This window comes from Melitaea cinxia, chromosome 1 (genome assembly GCF_905220565.1).
Source record: "Melitaea cinxia chromosome 1, ilMelCinx1.1, whole genome shotgun sequence".
Classification (NCBI taxonomy): Eukaryota; Metazoa; Arthropoda; class Insecta; order Lepidoptera; family Nymphalidae; genus Melitaea; species Melitaea cinxia.
In genome coordinates, this window is record NC_059394.1 from 16423402 (window position 1) to 16443303 (window position 19902).

At 33.6% G+C, this 19902-nt stretch overlaps 1 protein-coding gene across 1 annotated transcript; it reads right to left on the minus strand.

Annotated features, from left to right (window-relative positions):
• Window positions 1-6425: 6425 nt before the first annotated feature.
• LOC123654380 lies at window positions 6426-8330 on the minus strand. Its single transcript, XM_045590293.1, has one exon. The coding sequence runs from the start codon at window positions 8328-8330 to the stop codon at window positions 6426-6428; it is 1905 nt and encodes a 634-aa protein (XP_045446249.1).
• Window positions 8331-19902: the final 11572 nt, after the last annotated feature.

Here is a 19902-nt window from a genome sequence, read left to right on the forward strand (position 1 = left end):
AACAAAATGTAGCTAGTAAAATATTATATCATCTTTCAGTTAGAGTACTGTGCACTCTTAGGCGTATTTGTAAATTATAGCTCTAATGGAAATATGTTTTTATAAGAATCATATGAATATGTGAGTATGTATGTTGCTAAAAACCCCTGTGCAAGCAAACCCAGTGGGTACTCATATTATTCGGTTATATGTTTCACGTCTTCAATTTGCATGCCATAAAAGATACAAATTGTTTTGTACTCAAAACAAAATAAGGTTAATTGCTTATTTAGGCTGTCATTGTGATGAAAATAAACAGGTTACAAAATATTTGATCTAATTGTATGATATATAAGTTACGCGAACTGAAGCAAGCGTATAACCATCGTTTTTGGATCGACTGATTGATTGATTGATTCAGCCTGTAACGTCCCACTACTTGGCTAAGGCCTCATTCTCCATGTAGGAGAAGTATTGGAGCTTAATCTATCACGCTGTCATGCTATGACTCTGAGTTAGCGGATAATTTCCTTAAAATTCGTAACGATTCTTATCAGACGTCTAAGAAAAACGCCGTTGTATTTGTGCAAATATTTCTTTCCGGTTTGGATGTCTGTCCTTGTGGGTCACCGTGCCTCGCCGTCGCTCCCGGTTATTATCATAAATACCTGATAGCAATCGTTACTCATAATAGGGAACATATCCGCTAACCCACAGTGGAGCAGCGTGGCGGATTAAGCTCCAACCCTTCCCCAACATGGAGAAAGACGCCGTGTCGGCTACTAAAACACCTTTTCTTTTTCATTGAAAATAAATTAAATAATTAAAAGTGGAACCAGTACCATTACTCAGTTAAATACATATAAACTTAAAAGAACATATGTATATATCACATGAGTGCGTAATTAACCTACGTTCATAGATAACGTTTGCGGTTTGAGTTCGTCAAAGTGACGTTAAAACTGAATAGAAAAATCATTAAAAATAAATAAAAATGACACATACGCAAAACTTAATAGCTGGAAATCAATGTCGTTTTCAATGAAATTGAGCTGTGTATATTCTATGTATAAATATAATAAGACCAATGAGTATGGAGTACCTATTTGTTTATTTCAAAGCGGCAACCTCAGCAATTAGCAGTGGGGTTAGAAAAATTCTTACTGTACCTATTAATCATCATGTATACTGATAAAACTCACAGACAATCACGCTACGACTTATTTAAGAAGAATAATAATGAATCTAATCTCAAGTTGTTTGGAAAGCAGCCCTTTTTTGTTTCCTCCCCGAAAAAAATATTTGGCAAATATATTTAACTGCCAAAGTTTTTAGCCTCTGTTAAACAATGCCAGCCCTGTTAAGAAAATGAATGTATCTGTTACGTACACGTCGGGTAACTAACTGAACTTTACCGGCAACAGCTGAAACAGGCCTTAAGAATAACAAACTATCGTTAACAGGAAAGCCTATAAACAGAAAGTTATTTACAGATAGTCTCTTCATGCTCTTTGAATTTTTGGCAGAGGTTTAGATATTTTATCGTGACTATATGGTTAATCTTATTTAAGGTATACATACAATCACTGAAGACGGATTAAATTACTTGTTATAAAAGTTTAAGCTCCAAAACCAATTATTTCGCTAACGGCAGGTGGAGTGAAGAAGACACAGTGGAGATATGGACATCTCTTACCGTTTCGTCTATGTTGACTTTGATTGGTTGCAATCAGCTATTCCTTGTGGCTTAGTGTTTTACAGCCTACAAACTTTCTCAATACAATGTTTATCTCCATGACTTTCCTTGTAACAAATCCTAAATAATAACGCCATCAAGGAACGTTTGGTATTGCATATGTTCAGTACTAATCGCTTCATTTTCTCTCTGTTTTATAATAATGAAACTTATTTCCTGAAATAAAAGAATAGCAAAATATTACTAGCTACAAATTTTAATAAAAGCAGCTTCCTATGTTGTGGTACTTTCACTTGAAATACCTTTTATCTTTATCTTTGTTTTAAGTTTTCCTTTAACCTACTTTAAAAATACTACTTCTGTCTCTTAGTGCAATGAACTACAATTAATTAATTCTCTGAATTCGCTTGTTGGAGTAAATAGGACGATATTGTGAAATTAACTGTTCATTGTTTTCGGTAACGCAATATTAAGTAAATACATACTAGTACTACTTAAGATCAAGGAAAAAATAATTAAGTTTACGATTACTGCTAATATTTAAGATATAATTTATAACAGCTAAGCTAATAATAAATACTCGTATTATGAAAATTATAAATAAATATACTTATATTAATTCGATGAAAAACTGTTTAGTAATTGAAATTGTCATTTCTTTTTTTAACTTAAAAATTTATTTTATTTTTTGTTAAAATGTTTCGTTTAAACTTAAAATTATAAAAGAATAAAAAGCAATAAAGATTAAAAAAGATACGGTAAATTTTAGTAGTTTTTTAAGGTTCGGGCTCGTCCATTAATCGCGTGAGGCTCGAAAAGGGGGAGGGTATCGGGATAAATTACGAAATATTATAAGGGGGAGGGAGCTGTAATGAGATATCATTATGTGTATCTATTTGTTTTTTTGTTGAAAGTGCAATTTCTACACCAAAACAGCAACCAACAAACTCTGCACCCTTGATTTATAACGATGTTTAATTTTCCAAAATTCAATCAGGCTATACCTGTATTCAAAGATACGAAGGACATTCGGAAAATTTCAATATACTTTGCTTAAAAATAAAACATGTTTCTTTGGCTAGCCTGAAATCCACCAGTGGTCTAATAAATTACTAAACAAGATCACGTGATTAATGGCCGACCCTTGTCCTATTTACTGCCTCTGTGAAAAAAGAAAGTTTTTGAGTAATGCGAGGTCAAAAATATTGAAATGAGAAATTTATTAATGGAAATATAAAGAAAGACTTTATACATAAAACGAATAAGACACAATATTGCCATGTCCCTCACAAACTTGCCACCTTTGTTGCTAGGCGTGTTAATTAAATATACATATAAATCTGTGAAGGTCAACACGGGCTTATGTTTATTAAAACTGAATTAAGACAAAGCTTACCCTGAATTAATTAAGGTATTTTTCTTTATAATGAAATAACTTTTTCGGATTTTATCGCAGCTTATTAGGTTTTTACACGCCCTACGTTTGATATAGGTACTTTACAGCAACCATAGTCACGAGAGGATGATTCAAATTTTTTTTCTTCATTCTCGCTTTGAATTTTTTTATCTTAAATATCGTTTCTGTTGTATTCGAAAACAAAATCTTTGTAATATTAAATTGAGAACTTCAATGTTTTGTAAAATATGTTAGAAACACAAGATGTTTTCATTGAAAAATCTTATCTATATACGGGTTATAGCTATGTGCCTTCTGTGATATGTGGCATAAGTTGAGTTAAACCCTTTTTGTGATTTTATCATGAGCATTGTCAGCCTGCCCAGCGTGGTGACTATGGGCAAAACACATGAGTTCACGCCATTTTTGGGGTAAACTTGTGGAGGCCTATGTCCAGCAGTGGATTGTGATAGGCTTTAATGATGATGATGATTGTCAGAAAAAAAAACTAGTTTTTTGGTCCAATTCACGTCATTCTATCTGGTATAGTTACGAAAATATATTTTTTACAAAGTGATGTATTTCTCTTAAAAAATTCGTGAATATCGATATTTGTCAAATTGTTGATTCTTCTTCTCAGTAGTCAATCAGTAATATACCAGTGTTCGACTCCTAACTGCGTTCCTTCCAATGGGACCCCCCATTGGATCTGTAGGTGAAAAAGATCACGTTCCGCGTGAAAAAAATTCTAGCTACTTTGTTAGACTTTTTCTGCGTGATACGATTTCGTGAGCACCTAAACACGCTTTTAAAAGGAAAATTATTACTAACTGATGAATACAACTAAAAACTGCGTACTGGGAAGAATACTTTTCCTCGTAGAATGGTATTCATTGTAAATGACAGTCGTGCGTACGCACCAATTGAAGTTTATGCAGAACTACCCTACCAGAGTAGTTCATATATTAATACGATGTAAAATTTAAAAAAAGCTAGGATTTTTTTAAGTCAAACGTGATCTATAACGCCTACAAAACTTCCCACTTGAAGTAACGCAGTTAGGAGTCGAACATCTCTATCTATTATCTATGTACTCGTATGTCATGTCTATGTATTATCAATATTCAAGACTATTTTTCACATTGTGATTTTAGGTAAAATGCATGTAAATTGTGTTAATAGGCGAATGAAAAATTAATCTAAACCGCTCTTTATGTTTTTTGTTCGACAAATATTTCGCTAAGATCATTATTCTCGAGCTTACACACAGGCAAATTATAGGTATAGAGTAATTTAACTAAACAGTTACCATTTACGAGTAATAATTAAAAAAAAAAGTTACACCTCAAAATCTTTTTAGTGAATTACTTTTAAAATTTAATATTAACCAAAAAAAGGAAAATGTATATTCATAAGAGTGTTTTATTCTACTAAAGAAGATAGCCCAGGTGAAAAAAAGATACCCCAGGTCAACCTAGCGTACTTATTATAATCAAACACACTAGAATACTAGTACAATTAGGTCACGAACAAGATTTTTTTTGAACTCTTGTGTTTGCTCTCCTGTAAAATGGTGATTTTTGACATCTATCACTTGTCACGGGATGCACAGATATAATATTAATTTTACATATATTTTATAGATGTAAGTATATGTTATGTACCAAGATAAAGGACATTTTAAAAAAATGACCACGTAGTTTGAAAATGCCTAATATTGGCGGGTAGTGTGATATAAAAATAATCACATGTACCGCACAATTTTTTTTGTACTGATTTTACCTTTATAAGGTTAACGCCCAACCCCAGCGAAGTGGAAACGTAGTCAGCTAGTTACAGATATATTGTATGAAAAAAGGAAATTAATTTAGTTTAGTATATTTCCACTACCTTATTTAGTTTGATTATTTGCACAGCTGAAATTACTTTTAATTAATTACTATTTTTTGTTTACTAATAAATTTAACTAAAACTGATTTTATTTTATCACTTCGGTGGAATATTTTACCTACTTATTATACTTGAATTCAAAGGTAAATAAATCGTTTTAATTAAAATTACTGCATTCGTTAGTAATCAAGAAATATTTATGATCAATGTACTCGTAATATCTTTTATGTACTAATAGAAATGAAGCCAAGTTGAAGGAGTACTGTGTATAACGTGCCTTCTAATCACCCAGACCACGGCAAACACCTGTATGGCCAATACAAATGTTTGTCATGTGTGGGGATCGAACCCGCAACCGCCAGCGCAACAGGTACAATCCATGGCTGTAACCGTTGCGCCAACGCGACGTCGTATATTGTCTACACAAAATTAAAAAAAATCTTTTCTAATTAATAAACTACTATAAAAAAATTGATAAAATAAAATGATCTAACAGTGGATGAAATATAATTGGAATAAATAAAATTGATGAAATTATGAAATTGATGAAAGAAAATTCCATTATCCTATCATTCGTCTAGTAAGCAGGATTAACTTAAAGCGCCTGAAATAAACTTGTAGCAATAAATGTGTTTTGTATAATTTTGCTGCTACGTTTATGAAGTTATCGTTAGAGTAAACTAAGAAAATTTTTGTTTGACTTATATAATAAATTTTCCTGTTGTGTGGCTACAGCAGTAAAGAATATAGCCACCACATCTCTTTCCGTGGGTGTCGTAAGAGGCAACTAAGGGATAACGCAGTTCCACTACCACCTTGGACTTAAAAAGCCGACTGATGGCGGGATAACCATTCTACTGCTGGTTTTGAAATACACAGGCCGAAGACGGGCAGCAGCGTCTTCGGTGCGACAAAGCCAGCGTTGCGGTCACCAACCCGCCTGCCCAGCGTGGACTATGGGCAATAGGTACACATGAGTTCACGCCATTTTTGGCGGAAACTTGTGTAGGCCTATGTCCAGCAATGGACTGTGATAGGCTAAAATGATGATGATGATGATGATGTAATAAATAACATTAAACTAAAGGCACAATTTCAAATATTTTATAATTTTAAAGTTTGAGGTTGTAGTCTATAAAAGAATACGATTTAAATCATAACCAACTAATAACCACAACTAATCTGGGAATTATTAGATATTAAGGTTTATTAAGTAGGGTAAAGAAGGGTATTACCGGTCACTTAAATGAAAACAACTATAAATCTGTTAAAAATAAGTATTTATCTAAAAAACTTTTATAAAACATAACTTAAGGTATTCTTCTTACGAAATCACAGCCATTGAGATCAATATTAATTAAAAAAAATCCATAATCAACTCTTAAAAATAAAAGAACTTTGACCGGTATTGACCGACATGGCGGGCAATCCCGGTCGGCAGGTTGGCAATGCCGGTCAAGCTTTTTATCGGCACAAATCGCACACGTAGCCTTCGGGTGACTCATAACCCGAGCACTCGGCATGCGCCCAAAGGCCACACTGTACGCACCTGTACCAAAGCTCGTTGTTGCGACCATAATCGTCGCATAACATGCATTTGTTCTCAAGATCTTCGACATCGGTGTCATCATCATCGCGTACGTCAGCCATATCGATTTGCGAGTCTGATAAATTTTGATCCTTGTTATTATCCTGAAGCAGCTTCTTTTTCACCTTTCTGACAGTAGCAGGTTTAGCTGGTCTTTTCCTTGTCTTTGTTTCTAGTTTCATTTTTACGCCACATTGTTTCTTCTTTTCCTTCGTCAATTTTCTTTCTTCTTTTTGTATCAGAGCTTCCTTGAAAGGAGTATTTGTGAGTACTGTTGCATGTTGTTTTCGAGAGGCTCCCTGCACTTTCTTACTGTTTGTGGATTTCTTTGGAACTGGTAGAAGATCTTTGGCGGTAGCTGCTGAAGTAGATGGAGTGGCATTATCTATGAAAGGGAGCAGAACTTGAGTAGATTCCACAATATTAGTTTCTGGTGCTATTTGGTTTTGGTCCATGAGAAGTGATGGTGAATTGGATGATGACATGTGTGGTTCTGTGTTCAGTGAGATGGTTTGAACTTCTGGAGTTTTATTATCCTGGTTGCGCCTTTCTTCTACGGATATCATTAATTCACTGCTGTTTAAAATTTCAGCAGCTAGGAAGTCTTCATCCGTGAACACGTCTGGGTTTAGGGGATATATTCCAGTAGCAGCAAATCCTGCTTCAGCTTTTGGGATGCTTGCTATTTTTTGATAAGCTTTTCTAAAAAGCGAGGCAATGTCGTTTTGTGTGATTTTTCGTCCTAATTCAGTTTTCATCAAAATATTGCATTCCTGCTTATAGGCAGTTTTGAGAGGACCATAAATGGAAACATCCAAGGGCTGGATCCGGTGGGAGCCGTGTGGTGGTAATGACAGCATAACTATGTTACTCTCCTTGCAAAATTCATAAGCTCTCAAAGAAATGTGGCTGCTGTGATTGTCCAAAATGAGAAGTATTGGCTCAGTTTCAGAAGGTTTTGTGACAGCAGCAAAGTGTTTCAACCAATCTATGAAAAGGTCTTCGTTGATCCATCCATTTTTCGAGTACCGGTATACTGCACCACGTGGACCATCGTTTTCCAGTGCCAGTGAATGTCTCTGACGAGGATATATAAGCATTGGTGGAATGTAACTTCCAGTAGCACTTACTGCACACACAGCTGTAACTGTCGTCCCTCTTTCACCAGAGGTTATAGAGCCTACACGTTTTTGGCCTTTCTCAGTTATCACTTTTCCCGGGTAATGCACTGATGTGATGCCAGTTTCGTCCATATTAAATATGTTCCTTGGTAAAAACTTATATTTCTCCATTAACTCTTCAAGTAATTTGAAAAATATAGAAACTTCATGCTTGTTAAAAGCTTTAGCTCTATTCAGGCTCGTGCCCTCAGCTTTCCGAGCAGACAACTTATTTCGCTTCATAAATCCTGTAAGCCAATCCTTCCCAGCCATTCTTAAAGTATTGTTAAAATTGTGCTTTATGTGATTATGAACAGCGTATTCATAAGCCATTTTCCTTATTTGAATGGCAGTGCAGCCATAAAATATATTGCCGAGAAACTTCACTTGGTCTGCCATTTCCGCTTCCTGTTCTTTCGTGAAGACTGGATTTCTTCCCATAGCTGGTAACGCCTGGTTCTTGCTCTTAAGCCTTTCTTGAAGGGTTGAAAACGGAATACCATTCAACCGTGCAGCCTCTCTTATCGCGGTTCCGTCTTCGACAAGCTTAAATGCCCTATTTATATCATCTTGGCTCCATTTCGCCTTCAATTTTTTTCTCCTAGTTCGAAATCCCGACATCTAAAAAGGAAATTACATAAAAAATAACTGAATAAAAAAGTCTAAAATATCTATTTGTAAACAAAACTAGCGGGTAATACCGGTCAGCATGACCGGCATTAGCCATCCTTATACTTTTCTGATTTATAATAATTTTAACAAAAACCTGTCCCAAACAGCATGAAATATATAACTCAACGTGTAGATAAATAAACAAATGGCAACAATTACCACTAACAAAGAATAAAATACGCAAAATAAGACACTCACATGTTAAATTCCGTGATCAAAAAGTTATAAAAAAGTGGCGCGAAACAATCTGACGTGTGATTCTGCCTGACGCTTACTTGGAACTGAGCGGGGATCGTAGCATCGGCGCGGGGAACGCTTACGCCATACTCAAGCAATGCATGAGAGAGCACTAACACGGTATTTTTTAAAATATTGCGGTGACCGGCATTGTCGCCTGACCGGTAATACCCCTTTTTACCCTAATTGTTAGATATTAGGCTATTGTCACAGTGGGGCAGAGGGTGCTAAGAATCTTTTTAGAAAAGAAAAATGACAAAAGGTGTGTTGTTGTTACACGATAGCGCTTAACTTCACAAGAGCCGTGTTGCACTCGCGTTCCTGCATAAGGTGGGCTTCAATATTTTAAAACACCCACCCTACAGTCCAGATCTGGCTCCTAGTGATATTATATCTTTCTAAAAAATAAAAAAAGAACTGCCTGTTAAGAAATTTTTCGGATAAAGATAAACAATTTTTGCACGATGCTACAAATAAGTTAATTGAAAGGTCTGAAAAATATATTTTTCTTGAATATATTAAAAAGGAAAAATAGTATTATTTTTACAAAATATCTACCCCCGGGAATATAAAAACGCACCCTCGTATATTCGCCGAACAACTTAGCAGTAGACACTTACAGAAGATCATAGCTAAATAATACTGCTTTCAAGCAGTGTTGTGTTCCTGTTGGTGAGTAAGATCACCAGAGCTCCTTGGGGGGGGGGGGATCATTGGGGATAGGGTAGTCAACGCACTTGCGATGCTTCTGGTTTTGCAGGCGTATATAAGCTGCGGTAATCGCTTACCATCAGGTGAGCCGTACGCTTGTTTACCGACCCAGTTATATAAAAAAAAGTATTAACACATTGATTTATTTATAAAACCCGACCACTCTGGTGTAGTGATACTGTGTTTATACAAATATTTATTTCCGGTCTGGTTGTAAGTCCTTGTTGGTCTCCCCACCATGCCTCGGAGAGCACGTTAAGCTGTCGATCCCAGTTGTTATCTTGTACAATCTAATAGCGATTGTTACTCATTGTAGGGAATATATCCACAAACCCGCATTAGAACAGTGTGGTGGATTAAGCTCTAATCCTTCTCCTACGTGGGGAAAGAAGCTGACGTCCAGCAGTGGGATATTACAGGCTGAAGCGTTATAAAAAAACCCTTTATAAATCAATTTATTAACATCATGGATCGCACGACTATCTATAACTATCGCGCAGTTTGGCGGGTAAATAAATTGTAAAAAGATTTGTTTCAAGTAAATCAAAATCAAAATCAAAAACAGCTTTATTGAAATATGCCCCATGAGCACGTCGTCATTTTACAAATTAAAACTTTAAATTAGATTAGTAGATTCTGCAGAGAAGAATCGGCAAGAAACTCCGCAGTTACTCCGCAATTAAAGAATTTATCATTATTTTATGTAAAAAAATAAATAATAATACTTGAGTAATCTAAACTACATTAAGAAAAGAATCTCGTATTACACTATGTGAAAATATTTAGTAGGTTAAGTGAATCACATTCCGCCATATTAGAGGCTAGACTAGATCTGAAACAGGCCAAACAATGGGACTGATCGAGTGACACAGAAATTGGAGACTATGTCGCCTTGGACCACTTAAGATAGCCTTGGACTATGCACAAGCCCATAAGCACCCGTGCCGGCTCATCATCATACCCATTTAGAATTGAAAACGTAATTATTTTTATGTTTTATAATCCAAAGATTGGAATACATTAGATTTCCATACACGCTGGATTTCTATAACTTTTGAGGGGTAAGGTTTAATCTATACAAATAAATAAAATTGGAATGTCTGTTTATAATATTAAAATAGCCGCTTTTTACTAAATGCATATTCATGTATACACGGTACATATACCAAAATGACAATTTTTATAATTCAAAAATATTAAACATATCTCTACTATTAAGCAAAATTACTTCGATTCTTTAATTTCTAAGAAACCCAGACAGTATGGCACCGTAGGTAACATAATAACCTCTTAACGATTTTGCGATCAGACAATCTACGTACAAAAATACCTATTATGCAACGTCATCCGATGACAAAAACTACTAAACTAGTTTATTACTTCTGGAAAATAAAGTTCTATCATCTGAAGATTAAATCTAAATTTGTTTGGCTATTCGAGTGAATTTCCGATTGCTTAACATACGCTGACTTATTCAATGTAAAACTCAGCACAACGCTCTTAGGCTTGAAGATCGCATTTTACAAAATAATGTTACGTTGTAAAAAAATCGGTAAAACCGAAGTAAATCATAAAGTCATAAATCAACTTCAGAAAGTATTTTTCGAGTTATGAATTTCAATAAGAGTAAGTAACGATATTTACTTTTAGGCATACGCATCGTTAACCTTTTTCAGCTTAGCTTTTTTATTTATTATATTTGATGTAATATAATTTTGTTTGCAGGCAAACGAAAAAAAATCGACTTCAATTACATCGACAAGTAATACAACGTAGGTGGACGAAAAATTAGTGAAGTAAATACGCATTATCAAAGATTACTCCAAAAGTTGTAAACAGATTTCAACGCAATTTAAATGTGACCACATGACAAACATCGGCTTTCGATTAAATTAAAAATCATCAAAATAGGTACACCCAGTTAAAAGTTATGCGGATTTTCGAGTTTCCCTCGATTTCTCTAGGATCTTATCATCAGATCCTAGTTTCCTTATCATGGTACTACACCAGAGATATCTCCTTTCCAACAAAAAAAGAATTATCAAAATCGGTACATTCAGTAGAAAGTTATGCGGTATAATACAACGTAGGTCGACAAAAAAAGCGTCAAGTAAAAACGCATTATTAGATATAGATCGAAAAGTAGTTGTTAGATCTCAAATAAATTTAAATGGGACCAATTGACACACACCACCTTTCGATTTAAAAAAATTGTCGAAATCGGTCCACACGGTCAAAAGTTCTGATGTAACATACATAAAAAAAATACAGTCGAATTGAGAACCTCCTCCTTTTTTGGAAGTCGGTTAAAAATACTAATTTTCACACTGAACACTTTTAGTAATTACCGTCTCAACCGATCGAGGGGACTCACCGCAATTGTAATTTTGAATTGATAAATATTTCGGCGACGTTGCACACGTTTGAAACTACTTACCACTTATCACACGTGACCGTTCACATGCTAAGTAGTTTCAAAATGACTATTATTTATGAGTATGTATTATTTATGAGTGTTGATAATGACCGTGAACGCTTAAAAATTTATAATTTTCACACTTTTACGTTCAGACGTAACAAAGTTCCATGACAAACTCTAACTATCCAACTATTCCTTTCCGGAGGGAACACCTATCATGAACTCAATCTTAGATAAAATCTACTCCCAATCTTTTTTATTGTTGTTATTATTTCCCAGATATGCGCACAAAATTAAAAAAAATATGTATCTCAAAGATTATAGTGCTAGTGTAACGTGTAGTGTAATAGTGTAGTAGGGGGGAATTTCATATCACCTGTTTTGTGAATATATTGCTTTAAAATTTTCGTATATACCAACCTTATCCTGACAATAACAAACAAAAAAGAATTTAGAGCAATCGTTCGGAATATTCCTATTCGGAAGCTATGTTTGAAATAACGTAGCTGTTATTCATATACTTCACAATAAAAAAATACTTCAGAAATAAAAGATGAATCTTTGTAAAAATATGTAATAAAAAATATGATGATTAATTTGATAAAAATTTTATAAAAATTAATAACTTAGCTTTGGAAGTAAAACCATGATAAAATATTATTTAAGTAGTGTAGCGTAAAAATATTTTTACAAAATTTTCGACACTACAAAGTTATGTCAGTCAATTATTTCACGTGTGACGCGACCTTACAGCAGCTATACTGCAGAATGTTTATTAAAAAATGTGCTATTCAAATCGAGTCGCTATCGTGCCAGATAAAAATATCATTCAGACCACCCAACTAATATTACTACAAAATATAAGTGCCATTTTACTAAATACTCACTTACACATATACAAATTCTATATCAATATAACGTAATCGACCTTGAGTAAGTAATTAATATCTAAATAAAATAAAATTAAAATAAATAAAACTCTTGTTATGAAAAAAGTGCGTTTAATAAAAGTTAATAAAGCCTGAAAAGTAGCACTTTTATACACATAACCTTTAAATGTAATAAAACTTAAAAGCCTCGAGAATTTAAAACTTTTTTCACAAACAATGAATAATTTCCGATAATTATTACATTAATTAATTATTTATCCGTTAATAAAATACCAATGCAAATATCACCACCTTACCATACCATACTTAATAATAATAAAATAATGCTTTTAAAACAGTAGTAATCATAAATATTAATAATACTTATAAAACAGTAGTAGCCTAGTAGCACTATGGCTACGTATTGAACCTTGTTATTTCCAAAACAAGTTTTATATTGTTTAAAAAAGTAATGTAACTTGTAAGAGTTAAGACAAGACATCTGAAAATATGGTGAATACTATATTTGATATTTTATTGCTTATCATTATACATATACATACCTACTTATTTCACTTTTCGCTAAAAATACCAACACTAAGCATTCTGTCGCCAACTAAGTTCGTTATTTACAAATAATTTTCTCAAGGCTATTCTTAAACAAGTAAACATTGATCACGTTACAATTTTGCGTCGTAAATATACGTCGTAAATATTGACGCAGAACCTAAACAGTTATGACCTAGCTCTCCCGAAAAAAAACTACTGACTCTGATTTCAAGTAAGCCATGCACAGTTATGTAAACAAAGTATCGATATTACAGTGTCTTATTACATAGATATGCTACTATTTTCCAATAACTGTCAATAAATACAAACAATTAAGCGTATTCGAAGTTATGTCATACATTAGAAAATGAATTAACGTACTTTGAATATTCTTAGACAAAAGTCAACTGTAATTATTATGAAATAAATTATGTTATTCTGAGCGACACAGCTTCGTAAAAAAGAGGTGAAATATTATTGATATTATTAGTAATTAATGCGTAAGTAAAATGAAATAGTAAATAGGTATTGTGCAATCTTAACATCGGTCAGCATCCACAGCCTACGTTTGCTACGCTATCATTTCAGTAATAAATCTTATTATGTATTGGACCTTTTTTATTCTAAAAATCTTAGCGTAAAATTTTTTGACTTTTTAAATTTCAATTTTCTTGTCAAAGTGTTATTAGCTACTAAAAACAGATTAACCATTATATAATAAAAAGTTTTAATTTTGATCAAGTAAATTAACTAAAAATATTAACAATGTTATATTAACAAAAGACTAACACCCCTAACCTAATCTAAACATTAAAAAACAACTATGTCCTCAGATAAAATAAATAAATAGCATTCAGTAAAAATTTTATACATAATATTATAAAAATTACGAAACCTGAAAATATATACATATAAACAGATGGTCTTTTACCGAAAAAGAAGTTCTGGAAAAATGATCAGGTCATTTAACTGTGTTTTAATCATTAAACTACTTCTCTAAAATTATACTCGTAGAATAATGAAATGACGCCGCATCACATTAGTGGATTTTTTTGTATTAATATGAATGACGGAAACAATTTTAATTCAGGTCAGTGAACCCTTTTTAACAACGTTAAAATAAAAGGATGAATTTAAATTGTTTTAAATATTTAACTTAAACAAATTTGTTCAACATTTTCTAGTCCTAATTAACATTTCTTGCAATAAATTTCTTTTAATACTTATTTCTAAGGATGATTATACTGTAAACACACACATTTGTAGAGTGCAGATATTATGTACAAAAAAATTAAAAAAAATACAGCAAAGCTTTAAAAAGCTGTAGCGATATGAAATGCTATGTTTTTAATGGAATCTATAAACAAGTTTGATACCGTTAAATTTATTATACGTGTGGTAAAACATGCGAATTTAGCAAGAAACTGTGTGCTATGTAATCCTTATAGATTTACTACGTAATTCAAAACATATATATCGCGTGATTGGTTCCGATTAATAATAGATCAAACTCTATTTTAATTGTTTTTTGAACTTAAAACAAAATTATTATATAATGGGTGTTTGGATATAAGAGGAATATGGTGTAACATTCCTAATCCACCGTTGAAAAGGGAGGATCCTCCGACCAGACGAGTGTTGTGTCTGGTGGGCTACTGCCCCGAAGGTTTTTGTCGGGTTCTTGTATATATTGTTCAATCGCTCTCATAATTTTACCGTCGCGATGTAGGATACGTCAGTTTTTAAGTTCGTAGATAGATGTCGCTACAGGTGTATCGAGCAATAAAAAGCATTAAAAAAGCGAAAGCTTTCTGAAGAAATCTGCAAGTTTCCGGAGAGATTCTGCAGTGGATCACTTACTGACCGATATTTAACAGTACCTACTGAAGTCAACTGAACTGAACTATAGCAACTTGTAAACATACTACTGCTAAACAAAAGCCACACCTAAAGACAAGATGGCGCTTAATTTAACACACAGTCCCACTGCGATTTGGAAGATGGAGTTGCTGTAACGGCTTCATGTGTTCTCCGAGACTTCATGGAAAGACGAATAAGGACACACCTAGACCTGAACCAAATATTTGTATAAATACAAATGTCTGCTCAGAGTGGAAATCGAACTTGAGACTTTCGTAATGAAATTGACCGTATCACTCACGAGAAAGTAAAACAAATTTATTTATTTTTAATGAATACGGGTTTTTGTTAAATTCTGTTGACTTTTTCAAAAAAAAAAAGATATTACTTAACTATTTTTTATAAATATCCCTACATGTATACTATATACACAAGTATATGTAAATATCACATTTTTATTTCTTTTTGACCAAAATCATTTTCACTTTAGTAAGTACTTCGACACAACGCATTGAATTAAATACAAAAATCAACTTAAGACTATAAGTATTAATGTACATCATCTATTAATAGCTATATCTGATTGAATATAAACACAAGTAAAGCTATTCACTTTATTATAATGGTATATTAAATATTTTAAAAAACCAAATCTAACAAAGTAATATACCTACCATGGTACCGTTATATTTTTAAACTTCTATACAGGTGGGTATTTTTCGTGAAACACTTTCACCGTCCCAGTCTGACAAAGGACTATGACACTTAACGGTTTGAGACACGACATACATGTCAGGGTAACTGTAGTTAGTCAAAAATAGAGATACCTACTGAATTTCTTTAACGTTGTTACTTAAGAAAAAATTCTTTAGTTTGTGTACTTAACGCACAAACTGCTTCATACCTCGAGTAATGCCCACGAATATTTTTTAAGTAAAATTTCTTTATGCTCGCTTGACTTGGGAAGTAAGCTGGTGAACGCGTGACGAGCGCGTTGCGAAAACTGTGATCGGGCGAGGTGAACGGAAGTTGAGAGGGAGATATAAGTTAGTGAAGACAGAAAAAGAGAGTTACGTTTCGTAAGTTTTACTTCAGTCGTGTTGTCTAAAGCACACTCGTTTTTTTTATACCTCAACTGGGTAGTGTCATTTAAAATATCTTTTTTAAAAGTAATAAAACATATTCCGTAAGATGGTTCAGAGTTGTGTTAAAATTACGTCAAAGTCATCCATCAAAATCCACCATTTAAAACAAACAACCATAGAAAGTGTTTTTGTAAAAGACGAGGAGCCGGTAACATTATCTTTGTCATCGCAAACTCTTTTTTATGGTAATCGAAAGTTTTATTTGCAGAAAATAATTTTTATATAGATATATAGATAATAAAGTATCTTATATGAATGACTGCCTTACAGGATTGATGTTCTTTTTCTGGAAACCCTTTCAAGACACTTCGTTCTCGAAAAAAACAAACAATAAGAATACGAATCCTTTTGACCCTTTTCCTTTTAACATAGATTATTTCATCATTAGAATACAAACCTTCACAAAGTACAGTAACATTTTTCTCACGAACAAATATCTCAACGAACGACGAACAAATTTCTTCAATACTAATGGAACTAGAGTTCGCTAGAAAGTAGAGATGTTTTATGACTCCGCTTCAAGGTCGCTTCAGTACTGAATCCAGAGAATCTCCCTAGACTTCCATCTGTAGACTGGCGATGTGCCAGCATTTGAAAACTAAATAAATAGGTAAGGGAGAATTTCTTTGGCAGACGGCCAGCGCAAAGTTTAGGTTGTAATATAGCTGACCAGTCTATAATGACCTGGGTCGGCGGATCTATTGCCCGCACTGCACGTTCCCGAGATGGGAGGCGACCTTAATGTTCGAGGGAGCCTCTTCGGAGGCGCTCAGGGCAAACACCAAAGGGATCAAAAAAGTGCAATACCGTCCCAGTGATTCCGCCCAGGCATAACGAAGGAACACCTTAAGGATTTTAGTCGCTGCGAGTCCGATGTACCCTCCAGTTCACCCCTACTACGAGGCATCCATAACAGATTTCCCCTGGGTAAAAAAAAGGTTGTAATGTAGCTCTATAAATAATACGTCACTTCTATGATTACTAGACGTAAACGTTTTTAACTCATTCAACAAAATGTTTTTCATACTTACATATGTAGTGAAATCATTTGAAAATCACCTCCATTTGATAATCTTGACTGAAACGTGGTTAAAAAGTGATGACGAAGCCAAAAGATTTAGGATTGGTGGGTATACACATTATTACAATAACAGGACTAATGTGAGAGGTGGTGGAGTATCAATATTTGTCAACGACACTCTTAAACATATCTTAGTTGAAAGTGAATGTTTAGACGACAATCACTTTTTGTGGATCTATCTCAGGAATTTTTCGCTGAATGTGGGAGCCATCTACAGAAAACCAGACACTAACATCAAGGCCTTTCTTGATAAATATTCACACCAACTTAATAAAGTTAAAAGAGGTCTTGTTTTTGGTGACTTCAATATTAACTTACTCGCGTCGGAACAATCGACTTCAATGTACAGAGATGTTTTGGAAGAGAATGGCTATAAAATTATGAATAAAATTGATAAAGCTCACTGCACCAGAGAAACCTCTACATCAAAGACTCTCATTGACCACGTGAGTTGTAATCTAAAGGAAAACAACTACCATCTAGCTATAATAGAATCATCAATGTCAGATCACAAACAGCTTTATTTTGAATTGAAAAGGTATCAACCAAAAACTCCAGAAAAGGTACCATATGAAGCTATTGATTATGAGTTTCTTTACAAAACAATGGCTGACATTGCAGACAAAAATGAAAACAATTTATTCAATATTTTGGAAGAAAGGCTTTTTGCAAGTGTAACTAAAAGTAAAGTATTAAAATATAAACTTCTAAATTCTCCCCGACAAGACTGGATTAATAAAATAATAATAAATGAAATAAACTGCAGAAATGCTTTGTGGAAAGAACATAAACATAACCCAGAAGACAAAACAAAACATGCAGAGTTCATTACGAAAAGGAATGAAGTTACTAAAATGATTCAACAAACAAAAAGTTCATATTACCTAAAGTCATTTGCTGCCTGTAATAAAAAACCTGCCAAAATGTGGTCCCTCATCAACAGTCTTTCAAGCAACAAAATCAAAGAATCTAGTGGACCAGCTAAGCTGCATATCAACAACGACGATATAACAAGTACGCAAGAAATCTGCGAATATTTTAATGACTTTTTTTCCAAAATTGGCTTGTCTCTGGCAAGTGAAATCAAGAATAGCAATTTATCTGGTGATTCCGCAGTATGCGAAACTGGATCCACTACACATTCACTCACTGACTTTTCACCTGCAACCACAGATGAAATTAATAAAATAATAGATAATTTAAATAGTAATACCAGTTCGGGAGTCGATGGGATAAACACTAAGTCTATTAAATGTGTAAAAAATCTAATAATTTATGAGCTCACTCAATCTATAAACAACTGCTTACGATTGGGAATTTTTCCTGATAGTCTTAAGATTGCAAAAGTTACTCCAGTCTATAAAGCTGGAAGTAAAACCGACCCAGGGAACTATCGCCCCATCTCGGTTCTTCCTGTGTTATCAAAGATCTTTGAGCGGGTCATTTATAATCGCCTAGAACAGTACCTATCCTCTCAAAATTTCATTTATGAAAGGCAGTATGGCTTTAGACCTAAATCAAATACACTCTCGGCTGTGACGGACACTATAACTAAAATAAAACTAAATATTGATAAAAAGCATATTGCAGTTGGTATTTTCATCGACTTAAAAAAAGCCTTTGACACGGTAAGTCACGACATATTGCTTAATAAATTAACTAAAATTGGTATAACTGGAAACGCACATAAAATGCTTAAATCGTATCTCAGTAATCGTTGTCAAGTAGTCAAAATCGGAAATGCTCAAAGTAGTCCTAGAAATATTATCTTTGGAGTTCCCCAAGGATCCATATTGGGGCCTCTTTTATTCTTAATATACATTAATAGTATTAGTCAGATTGGATTAAAAGGTTATCTTTCTCTTTATGCTGATGACACTACTTTGTTCTACTTTGGAAGGTCAATTAAGGACATATTGTGCTGTGCTCAGAGTGATCTCGATACCTTAGAAGGGTGGTTCCACGGTAATTTGCTTACTATTAACGTATCTAAGACTAACTACATAATATTTTCCGCGAAAAATAAAAAGATTCCCGATCACGAACCGCTCAGAATAAATAACCAAATAATTAATAAGGTAGATAAAGATAAATACCTAGGTGTGGTTCTGGATAGCACTATTTCATGGAAGCCACATATGGCTAGGGTAAAACAAAAATTAACTTCTCTTACGGGTTTATTACGTGGTATTGTGCAATGTTTGCCGCGAAAGGTGAAGTACAATGTATACAATTCACTTGTGAAGCCACACCTGGATTACCTTATAGAGATTTGGGGTACAGCTGCTAAAACGAACTTAGCACTTTTGCAAATAGCGCAAAATAAACTCATAAAGGTTTTATTCCATTTTGACTTTTTAACCTCAACTGACAAAATTTATAGAGAAACTAAGATAATGGACATTTCACAAACTTATATATACAACACATGCATATTGATTCGAAAGATTCTTAATAAAGATATACATACTCACCTAACTTTCACAAAGAAATCTCAAATTAGTAAAATTAGGCTTAGGAACGCTGATCACATTGTATTACATAGACCGCGAACAAATTACGGTAAAAAAAAATATAATGTTTGAAGGCGCTCAGCGCTATAATAAACTACCTCTAGATATAAGAAATTCTAAGACGACAATAACTTTTA

Coding starts and splice junctions, on each gene's coding strand:
- LOC123654380 (XM_045590293.1), bottom strand. CDS start 8,330: ATGTCGGGATTTCGAACTAGGAGAAAAAAATTGAAGGCGAAATGGAGC.